This window comes from Indicator indicator, chromosome 2 (assembly GCF_027791375.1).
Source record: "Indicator indicator isolate 239-I01 chromosome 2, UM_Iind_1.1, whole genome shotgun sequence".
Classification (NCBI taxonomy): domain Eukaryota; kingdom Metazoa; phylum Chordata; class Aves; order Piciformes; family Indicatoridae; genus Indicator; species Indicator indicator.
The window spans coordinates 45,175,206-45,193,051 of record NC_072011.1 but is presented as its reverse complement, the minus strand read 5'-3'; the positions used below and the strand labels follow the sequence as shown (position 1 = coordinate 45,193,051).

Genomic DNA, 17,846 nt, shown 5'->3' with positions numbered 1-17,846 from the left:
TCAAGAAGACTGGGAAAATCAGCAAAGGATTCAGATATTCAAGACCGATGAATAAATCTCACCTCATTATACAAAAAATCCAAGACAGGTTTGAGCTTTTCCAGGTTGTCCAATATGCAGTTCTTCTGTAAATGAGATGAGCTATGACATCAAAACTAATAGAAAATTCAAAATTATCAATTCACCAAAAATTGCAAAACCTTTGTTTTGAGCTGTGTACTGAAGGATTACCAATGACCATGATATTCTGAATTTAGTCTCACATGGAACTAGTCTTGCAATTTAACTATAAGTAGATAAATTAACATATAAGAAAAGAGAGAGATATAGATGAAGGTGGAAAAAAATTGTCTACTAAGGCATCTCAGGCTTGGGATCACAGATTTAGCACAGATGCTTCTAAATACAAAACACATGTTGTGCTTACATCAATGGATAGAGTCATTCCAACATCCTGGAACTAGCTACTCCTTTAGTTCACTGTGGCAGAGAGCAGTTTGAGATAGTGTCTTAACTACCTGCCTCGATTGCTAAACCACCCAATGAAAAGCTTACCAGTAGTGTAGAGGTACAGGAATAACATGGGTTTTCAGCACTAAAAAACACTGTGATAAGTTTCCAGTCATTCTGAAAGTCCATCATCTGGGAGGGAGAGGGAAAAGATAAATAAAATGAAGGAAGAGGATGAGAAGAGACCTATTTTCTGTTTTCCTTTCTCACAAAAGATTTGCTATGATTTTAAATCAACAAGACCAAACAGCAGGCTGTGGCCCCCATCTTGACCATTATCATCACTTCCATTTGATAAACCATCCCATTTTGCCCTAGAGGAAACAGCAAATGGATGGACCGGCAGAAAATGGTGCAATCAAAGACGAAGGCACATCTATAAAAAGCTCAGGATAGAGCCAGAAATTGCTGCAGCCTTTGGAGAGTCTACTGGAGAAGATGGACATGAACAGCTTAGCATGGAGCTTTATGGTACTTCTTTTCATCACTGTTGCAGCTCTCTGACAGGATTAATGTTCCTCAACTACTAAGACTAGGTCAGACTAGTGGGATGAAGACTGAAGGAAATATGTGAGCTACAGCCCTGCCCAGCTGTGTTGTGTTTATTAGGCAGTTTTCACCAATACTGAAGAGCATTGATTAGAACCACTCAGTTCCGCAAAAAAAAAAAAAAAAAAAAAAAAAAAAAAAAGTATGCTAAATCCGTGTACAAACAGTTGGATGGGCTCCCTGTAGTGCAGAGAGGCAAGAGGAGAATTATCTTGGCAATTACATTTTCCCATTATGTAAAGACCATTTTACAAAATGATATGCCTCAGAACTAGGAATAAAAGAAAAACGGATATGTAAAGCTCCAGAGAGGGATTTACAAAGCACTCGGTCATGAGTGATAAGTTAAGCTCTCACCAGCACCAACCACTGATATCAGCCAAAGCATATCTAGGTCTTTACAGTCCTATTTTTGAAAACAGGACCTAAAGGACTGAGAGGAAATGGACGAGACAAATACTGAGAATTTGTTGGTTTCTCCAAAACCCTGGCACAGTTACAAAGCATATCTAGCAGGGGTCTCATCTCCTTAACCAACACAAAACATGCTGGCTTCCCTACCAAGATCTTTGGTCACTCATACAAATGTAAGCCCCGTGTGATGCTTTTAAGAACAAAATGCTAGACTTGAAAGGTACAGAATTAATTCTTATTTACAACAGAAAGGTCAAAGTCCATTAACCTCAAGAAACAGCATTTTATATTCTGAAGAGGTTTTTTGAGTGCTGTTTAAACTATTTAATAACATTTCCCCCTTTTTTCTGGTTCAACATCTGTGATTTAAACAAACCTGATTCTCTTTCATGAGCTTGACTATTTCTTCAGCTTGATGCAGGAGGTCTCTGAAAAGCAGAAAGAAAAATAGAAACTATGAAGGCTTCAGGAAAGCTTTGGCTGATTTTTACCATTAAGTAAAACAACATTTGAGACTTCAGGTAGGATTAATATTTTCTCCTCTAAATATGGTAAGATTAGACACTTCACTGTGCTATACAGAGAGCCTGGGGCAATTAGCTCTTATTCAGGCATCTCACTTTTAGACATGCACTTAGATGAAAACAGCAGACAGCCTCTAATTCTACTTTGCCAAAAGATGTTTTGTAGCTAACAAAAAGGAAGCCTGATGTTAAGTCAGGTGATCCAGATCCCAAGGCACACAGTGGGCTTTTATCTCCTGTTTCCAAGAGGTGACAATTGAGCCACAGCTTCAGGGTGTCCCTGGAGTGTCTGTGCAGCCTCTGCCAGTCCTGAATGTTATTTTGTGTCCATAAAACTGCTCCGGCATCAGAGGCTTACATCCTCTACCTTGCCAGCTGTAAATCAACTGCCCAGCCAAACACCCCTCAGACTTACATGGCTTGACTCTCTGATGTCACTCCCTTTGTGCCAGGCAGAGGAGGCTGGTGTAGGACCGATGGATTAAAACTGCTAATGAGAGCTGAATGACACACACAGGTTAAGTGATTTCTGCATACAAGGGACTGCTACTCTGCCTTTTTGCTACAAACACAACAGAACTAAACCATCCAGAAACTTCTAAGTCTGAGGATCTCTTGGCAGACACGAGAGGTAACCCTGAACCCCTCTGCAGCTTCTGGCTGGCTTTGTGCCTCATCTTCAGAAGTGGAAGTTGGACATCTGAGTTTGCCTCCAGACTCAGGTCAGAAACCTCCATCCCCATCTCTTGTGTCAGCCACTAGTGGTTTGGGTGGATTTAAATACAGGCAGCTGTAAAAATGATGTTACTAGGAAGGGCTTCCCAGAGACAGCATCCTGAAGCACAGAGAAGTTACCAGGTTTTAAACCTTTTTTCACAAGGAAATGAAGGTGACATTTAGACACTAAGAAGATTTGGAGGGGAGGATCCCAGAGCTATCCACTACTCAATTAAGCATCTCAAGGGACCTGAAGGTTTTACGTGCCACGCTCTTCAAGCAAGTCCAAGGTTGCCTTCAGAGCCAGCTGGAACCAGCAGACAGATGATGAATTCATATAGGTGGTGTATCTATGGCAGCCTGAGTGCAAATCCTGACCACATGGCAGCAGAAAGAATACTGGACAGACAAACCCACACAAGTTTTCAGTGGGCTAGCATGTGCAGCAAGCACACACCAACAAGGACTGAGGTCATGGTAGAAGTAGTAGCCTCAAAATCCCTGTTGGACATGTAAGACTCCTGCACCAATCTCCAGCAGCCCTTCTTCATCACTATTTGTTTACTCAGACTCTTTAAAGCTGGTATGGATAACCCACCCTGGTTCAATATATCTTTCCCAAGTACACGTTCCTCTGGCTTCCCTTACACCCCTGCAGTTAGCTTGTCCTGCACCTGCTCTGCAGCTCAGCAAAGCCCTGGATCTCCTGCCAGCGTTTCATTCAATCAAGTTGCCTGAGTTCCAATGTGCCAGCAAGACGCACCTGCTAAAGTTTCCACGCACACTTCAAGGAGGCTCTTTCCTGTGCTATAGAAAAAAAAGAGAACACAGGAAGTTGCTGTTATTCTACTTCTTGAAGAAAAATTATATTGCAGCACAGCCTCAATTTCTTATCAGCCGTGCTACATCTGAGAGTGCTTATTAATGGCAGCTGCTGAAATTAAGAATGGATCCTTTCATTCTCTAAAACTGTCATGTCATCAGTTACTGCTGGGTAAGAACACAGTCTTATGTTTCACTTTTTTCTGGCTCTTTACCCTCTGCCTGTTGCAGTAATCGTGCTGATGCATATGTACGAGGAAGGTAGGGACCACTCTATGTGCACTGACATACAAGTGGACACAGAGGTTTGCACAAATATTTTTAAAAATTAGTCTATTAAAGTTTGTCTGTGCAGGGCCAGATCCTCATCTGGAATGCTACAACTCAAAAGAGCTGCAGAAACTTGCATTTACAAAATTCAGCTCCATGTTTCCTCACATATTTATATCTGCCTAGGGGGCATGAAGGAAGGAAATTGGGTAGGGCTTGTCCATGAAGCACTAGGAACCATTCAAGCAGAGGACAGTGTATCTTTCTTTGCTTTGATAAATCTCTGTTTTCAGGTCTCTAAGTAGGATTACCTAGGATTCATCAAGTAGCAATCATAGAATTGTCAGGATTGGAAGGGACTTCAAGGATGGTGCAGTTACAATCCCCCTGCCATGGGCAGGGACACTTTCCACTAGATCAGGTGGCCCAGACCCACATCCAGCCTGGCGTTAAAAACTTCAAGGGATGGGGCTTCCACCACCTCTTTGGGTAATCTGTTCCAGTGTCTCACCACCCTTATGGTGAAGAACTTCTAATGCCTAACCTAAATCTACCATCCTCTAGCTTGGATCCACTCCCCCTAGTCCTATCACTACCTGACACCCTGAAAAGTACCTCCCCAGCTTTCTTCTAGGCCCCCTTCAGATATTGGAAGGCCACAATAAGGTCTCTCGGAGCCTTCTCTTCTCCAAACGGAACAAGCCCAATTCTCTCAGCCTGTCCTCAGAGGAGAGCTGCTCCAGCCCTCTGATCATCCTCATGGCCCTTCTCTGCCATGTTCCTTTCCGTATCTTTCTTGTAATAGGGGCTCCAGAACTGGACACAGTACTCCAGGTGGGATCTCACCAGAGTGGTGTAGAGGGGGTGATTCACCTCTCTCAGCCTGCTGGCCACAGATGCAACCCAGGACCTGGTTGGCTTGCTGGGCTGCAAGTGCACACTGACAGCTCATGTTGAGCTTCTCATCCACCAGCACCCACAAGTCCTTTCCTTCAGGGCTGCTCTCAAGCCAGCCACTGCCCAGCCTATATCAGTGCTTGGGATTGCCCCGACACAGATGCAGGACCTTGCATTTGGTCTTGTTGAACATCATGAGGTTGTCATGAGCCCACCTCTCCAGCCTGTTAAGGTCCCTCTGGATGGATCCCTTCCCTCCAGCATGTCTGCTGCACCACACAGCTTGGTATCATTGGTGAACTTGCTGAGGGTGCCCTCAGTGCCACTGTCCATGTTGCCAACAGAGATCTTAAACAAGACTGCTCCCAGTTCTGATCCTTGAGGGACTCCACTCGTCACTGGCCTCCACTGGGACATGGACCCATTGACAGCCACTCTTTGGGTGCAGCTGTCTTTATACACTGAATGGTCCATCCATCAAACCCGTATTTTACCATCTTGGAAATTCTTAATCAAGGCTGTTACAACCCCAAGGTAGTTCTATATCTTTCACACATACAGATAATTTCTGTTTACTAAGGATCATGACACTTATCTAACAATGCTAACAGTTCATTGTTACCTTTGGAGTAAATGCTCACGATGTACACCAAGTCCTTCTGTCTGTGAATAAACAAAGAAGAATAGCATTAAGGGAAGGGTAATCTACTTCTACAAGTACTGTTCCTCTACTATATTCCAATCCTGTTATAGAAAGCTTTGCTTTCCACAGACTCTCTTACATTTTACTGTAGTAATTTACAGATTTAAATTATTTTTCCAGAGCTCCCTTATTACAGCATATTGTTGTACTCTGGATATCCTTTCCCAGTTAGTGCTTTCACTAATGAATTTATTACACACAGCTAAAAATAAAATTTGGCTAGTTGAACTCAAATTCAGTCAACTGAAATGCTGTTCTAAAGCAAACTTCCCTGCGTCTGCTCCATTTCAACAAGGACCTGATCTGAAGTTGTTGAGATCGTTTTCACTGATGGTGCCAGTATGGTGCCTGACAAAAAAAAACCCTTAGAATAAACAGAGGAACTTCACTGACCACAGAGAGTCTGAGGAAAAGACAGTGACAGGGATGGTTGCTCTAGGAAAGGAGACATTCCTTAGGAGATCAATTATATACTTTTCTGTGGCACCATTCACAAGAAACAAAGACAGCACAAAAAAGACTTGCTCCAAAGGGGCGTGCATCTGATATGGGTGAAGCACCTTTGCATTTAGAACAATTATATTCCTCCAAAGAGGAGGGCAGTCACAAGGCACCCAGAAATGCTGATTTTCTATGGAAAGATTTCCACCCAAAGGAAAGTATGATGCCTTGAAGAATACCACCTCGAATTTGAAAAGTGTTTTGTGATGAGGGTTGTAGCCCCTGCAATGATTATCAATTTTTGTCCAGCATGCATTTCTACATTTCCTCAAAGCTTGAGAATTGTGGTTAAATGCCTCAAATCCATTTCAAATATTCACTTTCAGCCGTTAAGATGAAGAGAAAACATCCAAAACTGATTGTATTAGAACAGGCAGGAGAACTTTTCCCAATGATTTGTACATCAAAATTATATCTTTGTGATTCTTCTAGAGCTTCTGCCTTCTAGACAGGAAACCAATAGCTGCAGAACACACTTCAACAGCATAAAAAATTCTGCTGTATTTCTCAATAATTTGTTCAATAGTGATCACCAAAATGTAGTATTTTTCCAGTTTGAATTTTCACAGCTGCTTCTTCCGGTTATTCGATCTGTTAAGCTCATTGTTAAGAAAATCCAAGCTCTTTAATCAAATATCATGGTTTTCCGCAAGAACACTGTGATCACATTTCCTTCAGCACAAAGTCAGATGACTATTTTTAGACGCAGAGTATACTGGAACACTGGACAGCAGGTATTTCCAGTCACTTTTCACCAGAACCCTTTGATGCTTGTGGAAAGAATCCAATCCTGCATGCCCTAACTGTGACCCCAAACTACATCATCCATTCACCTCACAAGGGAGGAAATGGGTCACACTCAGCACACTCCCTGCTTGTACTTACTCTTTGCAAACTTCCTATTGCAGTGACTATTTTAACGTCAGCTGGCCGCAGAGCATGAACTGCAGAAAAAAGAAAGTTCAGGTTAAAAAAAGAGCAGGAACCTTGAAAGAAAACTACATTCACTAGCATACTAAACCATCAAAATTGATTAAAACAAAAGAAGTCTATACTGGATATTTTGACTGGCAGTTAAAAATCAGTCAAACATGGAAAAACTTTGCTCAGGTGTTCAGTAAATACTTTGGGTACTTAGGTGCACTAAAATGCTCAACCCTCAAGCAAGATCAAAAAACATTGCTGTAAATTATTTCACTAATAGCAGCATCCTCAGCTAACAGCTGAAAAAACTAAGGTAGAAAAATAATTATGGATAGAACAAAAAACTAAGCAGTTTGTAAAGCCTACCTCCACTTCAGTCACAGCCAACATCCCATATATGCAACCCCCCAAACAGCTGATTTCTCCCCCAGCCCGTTCTCAAATGATTTTGTGAGAGAAAGTCTCTACAGGAGTAATATCAAAGACAAACCTGAAGATGAAGGGCTCTCAGATAACATCACCTGGTCACATGGAAACTGGAAGCTTCTTAGAGCCTTTGACATAAACAAATAAATGTTGATTGGTTAGATCTAGCAAGGAAACCTGTGGAAGGAGGGGTCCCATGGGTTCCATTTTCACATGTATCAAGCTCTTACTCCTGAAACAGTTAAAGAATACTCCTCTGCTAGAAATACAAGATCACACAGATCTGGACAGCTTCATTTTAAGATCCACCCTTCCAAAACCTTGCATTTTTTGCTCAGTTTTCTTACTAATTGCCACAGAACTGGGCCTAAGCAAACAATGAAATGTGCTGAACACAACCTGATCCAAGAGTGAGAGCTTAATCCAGAAGAGATCACAAGGACACCTACTGCACATACCTTTATGTGCCAAGGGTCACCCAACAGACAAAACAAAAAGCTACATCTCCAATATGCAGCAGGAACGAACCAAATCTATGTCCTTGGCAAGTGCCAAAATTCCCAGGTGAGCACAGAAACTGCTAAAAGAGGGGGTGGAAAGAAAGAGTAGCATTTGGGGCAAGAATATGCATGATGCTATTCACTTGGAATAAGAGACAGCTCACTATCAGTAGAAACACTATTTAATGCCCATTAAATTTTGACTGTACATACAGCCTAACATCTAGGACTTTAAAGAGAGAGGACAGACAACCCCCCAGGATGACTTGCCCGGGTCTTCTCTCATCACTCTGATCATCATGATTTGCACAGGCAAGGATGAAATCTGTGTTGTGACAACAGCCACGACAGTCTCCATGCATCTCCTAGTCTCCTGTTGGAGGACTTTAACAGTGCACATGCTTTGAACCGTTATAGCAAAAGGAAGAGTTTAACTTTGTGTTTCTAAAAGAGCAACAGAGCATCTAGGGACAAGTGTTAACCACAGCTGATCTACACACAGAATATGCAACCTAATAACAAACGTTGCTTGGAGAAACCTTTATTTCCTGATTACATACAGTAGTCTTGCAGCTGCAATATCACATTGCTGAGCAATTTGCTTTGCATTTATACATTCCAGAACAGAACCATTTAGAGAACCAAGAAGTACTTTTTCTTTTTCTGCCTTGCCTCAGAGGAAACAACTGCCAGAGGCATGATGATAGGTACTGGGGAAAAAAGCAAACAAACAAACAAACAAACAACAAAGAAAACCAGATAAAGTTATACTTTACCTTTTGTTTCCCCTGTTCTTCCAGATGATCTGCATCACCTTGAGAACATTAAAAGAATGAATTGTGTTTTATTTTTCACCTTGGAAAAAAAAAAAAGACTTCAAAAGACTCAATACACCTAAAACCACAGAATATTGAGAAATATCAGAATATCTGCAAAACCTTTGTCTTCTGCCTTTCTTTCCCATGGTGGGTTGAAATTCCCAAAAGTCAGGCTCATGTCAACAACCAAATATATTTTCTTAGTTTTTGCTATACTAGAATAAGTTTTAAATTATTATAAGCAAGGGATGGAGCCAGAAGTCAACTGTAGCTATTTCAGTAAACATTCTCTTTCCTTGTGTATACATTTGGATTCCCTGAGCAAGCAATTACTAAATGTTATTCCCCAAGACCTTTCTTCCATGAATTTTCCTCTTTTTTTTCCCACACTTTTGGCTTCCACCCAAGTCCTGTGACAAAGGTGCTTTATCATTTAATTACACATGAAAAGAAAAAAAGAAATTTACTTTCTCTTTTGTTAATAACTTGATCTATTTCCTTGTTGTTCTTGTAAAGAGTAATTATTCCTGCTCCCACAAAATTTACCATTTTGCATATGTCTGTATATCTTTCTCATATGCCTTTCCATCCTTCTTCCAGGCTGAAGAGCCAGTCTATTTGATCTCATATAGAAGTTGCTTCATAAGTCTGAACACTTCTTTATTGTCCTCTTAGGTTTTTCCACATCTTTTTTTTGACATGAAAATTCTAGCCAGCTGTCCAGATGCAGGTGAACTATGGACCTATACACAGCAGCAGCAATGTGTTTTCTATGCTGTTCTCTCCTTGACCCCTGAAATTGTTTGTCTCTGACTGTTGCTAATGCTGAGCTGATGTCTTCAGACAGCTATGCTCTGTGTTGAATTTAGAATTCACTACAGCCCACACATAGCTGGAGTAAGTTTACCCCCATGTGTATTACTTCTGGGTTTTCATTCTGAGCATCTTGAATAGCTTTGATCAGTAAGCTAGCATGCTCCTCTATTCAGATAACTTCTGAATATGTGGAGAGCCATGTCTCGATGCAGAATCACAGAATGTTAGGGGCTGGAAGGAAGTTCAGAAGATCATCTAGTCCAACCCCCCCTGCCAGAGCAGGATCACCTATACCAGATCACACAGGAATGCACTCAGGTGGGTTTTGAATATCTCCAGAGAGGGAGATTCCACAGCCCCTCTGGGCAGCCTGTTCCAGTGCTCCATCACCCTCACAGTGAAAAAATTTTTCCTCACGTCTACATGGAACTTCCTGTGCCTCAACTTCCTCTCATTGCCCCTTGTCCTGTCATTGGGCATCACTGAATAGAGCCTGACTCCATCCTCTTGCCACTCACTCTTTACATATTTATATACATTAATGAGGTCACCCCTCACTCTCCTCCTCTCCAAACTAAAGAGCCCCAGCTCCCTCAGTCTCTCCTCATACAGGAGATGTTCCTCTCCCTTAATCACTTTTGTGGCTCTGCACTGGACTCTTTCAAGCAGTTCCCTGAGGTCCTTCTTGAACTGAGGGGCCCAGAACTGGACACAATATTCCAGATGCAGCCTCACCAGGGCAGAGTAGAGGGGGGAGGAGAACCTGCAGATCAATAGGAGCTTCTATGGGTTCAATTTCCCCTCTTCTCACTGTTTAAAAATTTGCAACCTGATTCTTCAGACCCCAGTTTTTAACCAGGGGCCAGCAAAAGGTGCTCTCGAGCTTATGCTGTGACTGTTCACTTCTTTATGAGCTCTTGCTCAAAAGATTTGTAGAAATACAAATACACCCCAGCTGAATAATCATTCCATGGGCACATGTCCTTTTGTCATGGATTTTCTTCATCAATTCCATGAGGAAACTCCCCTGTCATATCTTATTTACCCAAAGTCAGTTGAGTCTGTTCTTCACGTTGCTACCACCAATTTGCATGGTGCAGAAGACCACCTTACTGCTGTTGTACAACTACTACTCCAGTTCCCCACATCCTCCTAAAATGCAGCCCATTACAATACAGGCTTCACATCTGACACATTCCATTTTCAACACCAATAATGATTAAAAAAAAACCTTGTTCCACATTTCTTATTTCTTAGATGGCTCACTCCCCTGGGAGAATATCATCTAACCCTGGCAGTTCTTTTACAATTTGTTATCGACTTGGTCAAGGATTTGACTGTTTTCCTGCTTGACCTCTGTGTTGAAAGGCTCTGAGTGCAAGGCCATTTTTAAGCTCTTGTGTGGAGTATATCAGAGAAAAAAAAATAATGTAGTTATTCTCTTTGGCTTCAGCTTTTATACATCAGTCAGCCTATAGACTCCCTGTTTCAGACATATTTGAAAAAGGATTAATTACTTTTTATTCCTTCTGTTATGATTCATTGTTTCCTCTCAGATTTATTTTTCACTTGGCTGATTAAATTTTAACCTTTTTAATTTTCTTAGTATGCTTTGGATTTATGCTTTTCATATGCTTTTTTTAACTTCTGCTGCTCCCAATATTATAGTCATTCCCTTACTCCACCATTTAATAATTCTAGTTTTCTAGTATTTTAAGTGATTTTCTGTCAATTTTCCCAGAATTTGAAAGAAAGATTCCACTCTTCCCCCCCTTGCTGTTATAGTTGACTTGTTTCAGCTAATAATTCTTACAGGGTTCTAACAATCAATATTTTTTTTTTCTCAATAAGATGTTCTCAGGAATTGCAGGCACCATGAATCTTTTCCCCTAAATTCAAAAGCTAAGATGTGATAATTTTTTCCTGTTTATTTAGGAACCAAAACCCCCTAACAGTTACTTACTAGAGCACCTTGTAAACCTCTGACAAGACTTACCCTCACTGCCTACTGGTAAGGTAAAGCACCATTACTCTTTATCCTTACTTTCATACAGTCAGAGAGCTAAAACACAGAGCCAATAAAGCCAAACTATACACAGCATTTCCAGTCCTACAACATCTACAAAACTGGCACAAAATGTGGACTTGAAAGATACAGTATAAGGAATAAAGGCCTACTCTGACATTTGCAGAAATCCAAACAATGATTCCCTGAGTGCCAGGATGCTGCCTAACCCATTCCCACAATCTTCTGTCATTGAAAAGCCTATCATAGATATTAATTTGGAGAAAACCTCTGTTCCTTACTTGAATTTCTGCACCATTTAGGGGCAGAGCACACTGTTAGTCTAATTATCTGATGATGTTTTTCTCATCAGGAAGCCTTAATGCCCAACTAAGATGCAGTCCACTCCCAGAAGTGTGCAAACCAATGCATATATCTATTAAAAATGATCAAACATACCCCAAACTACATGCAAAATCACAGTTTTACTCAGTTTTCTTCACTGCTTCTAAGCCTCCTGTTATACACCCACCTTGCAACAATTAAAAATACAGGTTCCTAAATACCGTGTAACTCAAATTATCAAAGGGGGTTTCAAAACTCACCTTGTGAGGAGAACAACCAAAGAAACAACAGGCCTAACAAGACCTTCATTGTAAGTGCCTCTATGAATTGATGGTCCTGGAGCACTGTCTATTAGACTTCCAAGGCTGTGAAGAAATAAATGATCTTTTCTTCCCTTATATTTCTATAAGTTGATAAGTCAGCAGCCATAAAATTTATTGGCCTCTTTATCTTTGGAAAGCAAAACAACAATGGTATTTTACTTGAAAGACACATGCATCTCTGGTTTACAAATTGCCCCATCCAAGGGTCAGAGGAGTGCAGAAGCGGTACAATTTCTCTCACGTGTTAAGGGACAGCTGGCCGCATTTCAGGGGGACTCTCAGCAAATGCAAGGACCTAGATCATGAGAGTCAGCTTCCAGCAGGGTCAAAGCTCTACCAGGTAATACCTTACACATTAATTTGCCCTTAGCCTGCCTCTACCAGCAAGGAAGGAGCCTCTATTTCTCAGGCAACAAGGGCAACTAAGCCTTACGTAACAGCCCACATCCACCTAAAGAGGAAGTTTGTGTTCTTCCTCTTGCCGCCTTGCCTGCCTCCACTCCCTGCCTGCCTTCAATGAGCTTCATGCTGTGTCTATCTTCCACTAACTCCAGAACCATCATCTCCTTCCACAAGATAATTTAATTCACCGAAACTACAAAAAAATATGTTTGACTGGCTACCAGGCGTGTGTGAAGAACATCGTACAGCTCAGAAGAGTATGAGAAAGTTGTGAGCCCAGTGAGAACCCCCACCCAGACAAGCAGCAAGCCATGATGTAGTACAATGCACCTCTACCTTCTGCTGTGACACCCTGTCCTAAAGTGAGACAATGAAAGGGTTGTGTTACCTCTGCTGTGTCATCCAAGAGCATAAAGTTCCTTGGTAGTGAGAGAAGAAGCAGAGGTGCTGAGGGAAACCCTTGAGTACCATCAGTCTTGGCAGCAGGCATGTTAAAGACTATAGCTTCAGCCCATGAAAGGTAGGAAGTTCTCCTCACAGTGAATTTTCCTCCACATCTCGCTGATGTTTGCTGAGACACAGCACTGGTGGACAAGCATCTTCCTTCACCCCAGGTCTCCAAACCACTCACTAAAATGTGGTTGCAGTAGTCTGGTCACTTCTGCAGATTCAAAAAGCACACAGAAATGTCAGTTTGACCATGATGTGACACCTGAAGCACAGTGGAGTCTTGCTGGCAATTACAGTGTGAGGATCAAGCCTCTGGAGAGCAACCTGCTATTCTAGCACAAAACATGAGAGTGTCCTTTGGTCTCTTCCAATCCCATTGACACCTAGACACAGCTTCTACATGAATAATGGGAAACTGCTCAAGCGAATAGCTTCAGATGCTTAAACAAGCCATTGACACACTGATCTCAGGCAGACTAACCATCATCCTTCAAAGAGGTGTTTATTTTGGCTTTCTGCTGTTTCATGAGTGAAGTTTTACATTCTTTAAAGGAATATGTTGGAGATAGAGCTTAGGCCCACTTCACTTCTCAAAAGACAGAACTGTGATATTAATTCTGAATGTAAACAGCTGTTGTTCAGAGTAACAGGCAAGAAAGAATCCACATTGACAGGGAAAAGCATTCTTTTACCTCCTGAGTCTCCAAACTCATCCCATTACAAACATACTATAGACCTCACCAGTACAAGGGGATGCTTACTTCAGACACAGGAGCATGTGCAAGTCTGAGAGAGACTCACAACCTGAAACACAATTAGACATGCAAGCTCTTTTGACCAGTAGGGTAATGAAAAATTAGAAGCTTACTCTATATCAGGACACACACCAGGTAGCAGATCCCATGCCTAGGTTGAACCAAAATTGAGCTTCCAGGAACATGGGCAGGATGAGGGAGTTTCCAGGTGAGGCTAGTCAGAGCACCTGTCAGTCCAGGTGACATTGCTCAGTCTCAGGGTGGCTGGGAGTTGCCTTTGATGGGGTTTGTCATTGCATACAAATGTTTGCAGCTACTTCCCTCTTCAACAGAAAGTTCTCATTATCAACAAATCTGAGAAAAAGATTTCTTAATGAGCAGGATGTGTTTAAAATCCCAGAAGGCCTCTTCTGTACTGCATGACAAGCAAAACACAGAAAGGAAGGTAGCATTAATTCACATATTTGCCATAAACCACAGCTCCAAGAGTAAGAGTTTAGCCTTTAGACCCTGTGAAGTGCTTTAGAAGGGAAACAGTGTTAACTGCAAGGTTTTTGAATCTTCTGTAAACGCTCCTTCCAACCACCCAACCATCAAAGGAGCTAGCAGATTGAATAGCAAATAGCAAGTGGCAGAAAAGATCAAAGAAGTTTGCAAAAGAGAGAAGAGGAAGTTTTCTCAGAAGTTGTCAGAGACAAAGCTTTGGAGTCACTGCAAGAGCAAAGCTAGATGGATCTACAGGAGGCATAGGTACCTCCAGAGCATGAGCCAGCCTTAGGCTGGTGTTATTTAGGGATATATAGGAACTGCAACCATGAATCTAATTAGCTAATTATCAAAAAAGAACATCTTATATCTTCCCTAAAGTGCCTGCTGCTGCTGCTGCCCCTAACAAGGAGTTAGGGGAACCTTGTAGCTAACTCTGCCTGAAGTGTGTGAGTTTCCTTTCACTTGCCCTGGACAGAGAAGGCTCATAATACAACTCTTTGCATGGAGTTGGTGGTGAAAAACAGAAGTTTTGTACCTTAGTGTGTTCTAAAAGGACCTATTTCACATGTCTATGCCCAACAGTGCAAAATACCATCAAAAAAAAAAAAAAAAGAGTCAGGTCCCAGTTACAGCTTTAAAGTAAACAATACCTAGGCAGATACTCAAACATATGCATTAAAACATATTAGCCAAACTTCTTGGCCAATTGATGCATTTTTAGGCAATATATAATATATGTAGAGCTTCACCTCTCATACCTGGTAGGGCAGCTATAACTGGGAAAACTAAGGGATTTTTCTATCTCATCTTTTAAGTTTCTTTGGTTTGTATTTTTCTTACTTGCTCACATAAGCAGAGCTCTTTCCTGCAATCCTTTTACTTATACAGAATGCTGAAAACTGGAAAATCTGAAAACCTATCTTGGTCGTCCCCTGTAGGAACAGCATTTTAAAATACAAATAATGAATCTGTGGCTGCACATTAAATGAAAATACAAACAAAACAACAACAAAACAGACACACAAAAAACCCATAGCACTCAATTACTCACAATTAAACCCAAGATGTTTGTCACAAGGACAACCTTGTACTAAGTTAGGTAAGTAGTTCACTTAGGTGCTAACAAGCAGAGGCCATATATCAGAGGATGATATTACCTGCACAAAACTACCACATTACACCAGCATAGCAGAGGACTTATGGAAATACAAAGCAGACTGATTCTCTATTTTATTTGAAGATATGGCCTGTCTGGTACTTGTCAGAACTTCAGCTGATCCTACTGCCTAGACAAGGGCTTAGATCTTAAGTTTTATATTTATCCCTGAATTGTTCCATCTATGAGACACCACCACCCACCCCACCAGTGCTGTGAAACTCTTTGGAGTAAATCATACACAACAGTGAGGCATTTCATGTTTCCTGGTAACGTTGTGCCATTGTCTCCTGCTGCTGCACTTCAAGCGGCTGGTAAATTTAGCGTATGCTCTGGATCTAAACAGCATCTCTTCCTCCACAGGTGAGTTCAGGCTTGCAGCGGAGGGTGAGGAGATGCAGTGAAGCCGAGGGCAGCCAGCGATTTGATCTACAGCAGGGCAATTCTGCAACAGCACCCAGGAGAGCTGCGCAGCTTAAAGGAGGCTGCTACCACCTGCTGGAGTGAATGCAAATACTCAAAGGAAAAGAAACCAAACCTTAATTCAGCCGTTTCGGGCAGGAGTTGTAAAGCACTGCTCTGCATATGGCCAGACTACTGAAAGTGAACAAAAGGCCTTGTAATACCTGGTTTTCTTTAAAAGACCCCAAACTTGGGGAACTGCAGACGAGAGGATCTAAATTGTTTCTAAAATGGCTTTCAAAAAGAAACACCTGTAAAAACAAGTGCAAACACAAAGCCTCAAATAACATACATTTTTTCTAAGCTTAGCTCTTGACTGGAGCACTGGACCCTTCACTTGGATATCTGGGATTGGCACAGCTGCTAAAGAGATGTGAGCTGTGGTGATAAGAAAATAAGCAAGGTCATAGCTGAAGTTACACCCGTATTTTGGAGAAACTATGAACATGGGTGGATAAATATCCAGCAGCAGCTGAAGGCGGCAATATTACGGTGAAACTTCAGATTCAGCTTTAATAAGTGAATGAAACTCGAAATTTTTACCTTGGGTCTGAAGGAGGGCACAACATCCCATATGGGCTATTTGACTGCTTGGCAAAGGTGCAAGCCCTTTAGCCACTGACTTGAGACTGGCACCAAAGAAAAGCACAAAGTCCATCTCCACAAATATGCTTGGCACTGTCGGAACGCTGGTGGTACCCTAGCCTGCTTTTGCAGCTTGTACAGCTGGCACTGGTGTGTCATGCCCCATTGCCTGTCACAAAAACACAGTGCACCCTTGCAGCAAATAGTGGAACTGCTCCTCACTACCTTTTCCAGCAGCTTCTGGGCCTTTCCTATAGGTGAACTGTAGATTATGCCATAGGCAGGAGCCCCTAGGCTGTGGGAAGGAAAAGAGGGTGAATAAGTATCCTGCTGCTAGGCATTGCCCTTCTGTAGGCCATCTGAAATCTGACAATGACTGCAAGCCAGCTGAGGACTCTGAATCCCCAGAGAACAGCAGAAGATAAGATTTAAAGATCCTCTGCTAAAGATTCCCCATTGACTTTTCTGTATTGTAAGGATTTGCTTGATTCTGTAGGCAGCAAGAAGCTGGGGACAAGATACTCCCGAGGACCTCATCTTCAGCTGACCCCCACATGTATCACACCACGACAGTGCTCATTTCTAGAGTGCTCTTCTTACAGTCACAGTCTTGGAAGAGTCCATCAGTGCAACTGCAATCTTGAGAGAGCAGCTCTGGCGGGAAGGCAGATAGCAAAGGCAAGCAGTCTGTCTGCCTCTGATAGACAATGATGGAGTTTTAGAGCAGGGACCAGAAATGTTTGCTCTCATTCTGTGAGTCTCTGGGCAAATTCATTGAGGCTTACATACAAAGTGCCAAGTTCTCAAAGATTTGCATGGAAATCAGGCACCTAAATGGATACTTCTGTGAACTGAAGCCCAAATCTCCAAGTGCTGTGTTTACCTGTAAAATGGAAGCACAAGTATTCCTTTTTTCCTATTCTTTTCCATTAAGTTGTAAAATTCCCAAAGCAATGCCAACTTTTCGCTGTTTGTATTCACACCACAAAGGGTCTCTGTTTTTAGCCAGCACTGTAATCACAGCAACCATTTGGAAAGATCCTGACTTCTGGTGCTCTCTGAAGCTCTTCCCACATGAAGGTACAACATACCTGTGAGGTCAGCCTGTCTAGGTGCCATGGTGTCCCAGACTTCGTAGTCCACCTACCCACACCCCAAAAGCCCTTTGTTTACCTGACTTCCCCAGAGAAACTTGTTTCTTAGCCTGCCTCTACACATCAGAAAACATATTCCTCTGACTTCAATGAGTTAGCCCCAACAGTACTATATTGCTGCCCTTGAAGAAACTTGTGCTGCCCTTGAAGAAAACTACCAAGTGAACAAGATGGGAAAAGTAGCTAAGGCTGATTTTCTTTATAAGGGATTGAGGGCATTTGTCTTCCCTGGCTGCAGTTGCACCAATCCCTTACAAAACTTTACACTCCAAGTGATCAGTTTTTGTTCATATCTAGGAGAATCACTTGGGGTAGGAGCTAATGGCCCA

The 17,846-nt window shown here is 41.9% G+C and overlaps 1 protein-coding gene across 1 annotated transcript in view; it reads right to left on the bottom strand.

The window, feature by feature from the left end:
- The window catches only part of PLB1 (phospholipase B1), a 99,916-nt gene extending 87,866 nt beyond the window's left edge, over positions 1–12,050 (bottom strand). Inside the window, exons 1-10 of the mRNA XM_054397056.1 lie at positions 12,002–12,050; positions 8,534–8,571; positions 7,322–7,385; positions 6,793–6,851; positions 5,326–5,366; positions 3,478–3,521; positions 2,413–2,497; positions 1,850–1,901; positions 556–642; positions 63–125 (exon numbers count right to left, since the gene is read on the bottom strand). Of these exons, the coding sequence (XP_054253031.1) occupies positions 63–125; positions 556–642; positions 1,850–1,901; positions 2,413–2,497; positions 3,478–3,521; positions 5,326–5,366; positions 6,793–6,851; positions 7,322–7,385; positions 8,534–8,571; positions 12,002–12,050 (582 nt within the window). The remainder of the gene's footprint in view (positions 1–62; positions 126–555; positions 643–1,849; positions 1,902–2,412; positions 2,498–3,477; positions 3,522–5,325; positions 5,367–6,792; positions 6,852–7,321; positions 7,386–8,533; positions 8,572–12,001) is intronic.
- Positions 12,051–17,846: the final 5,796 nt, after the last annotated feature.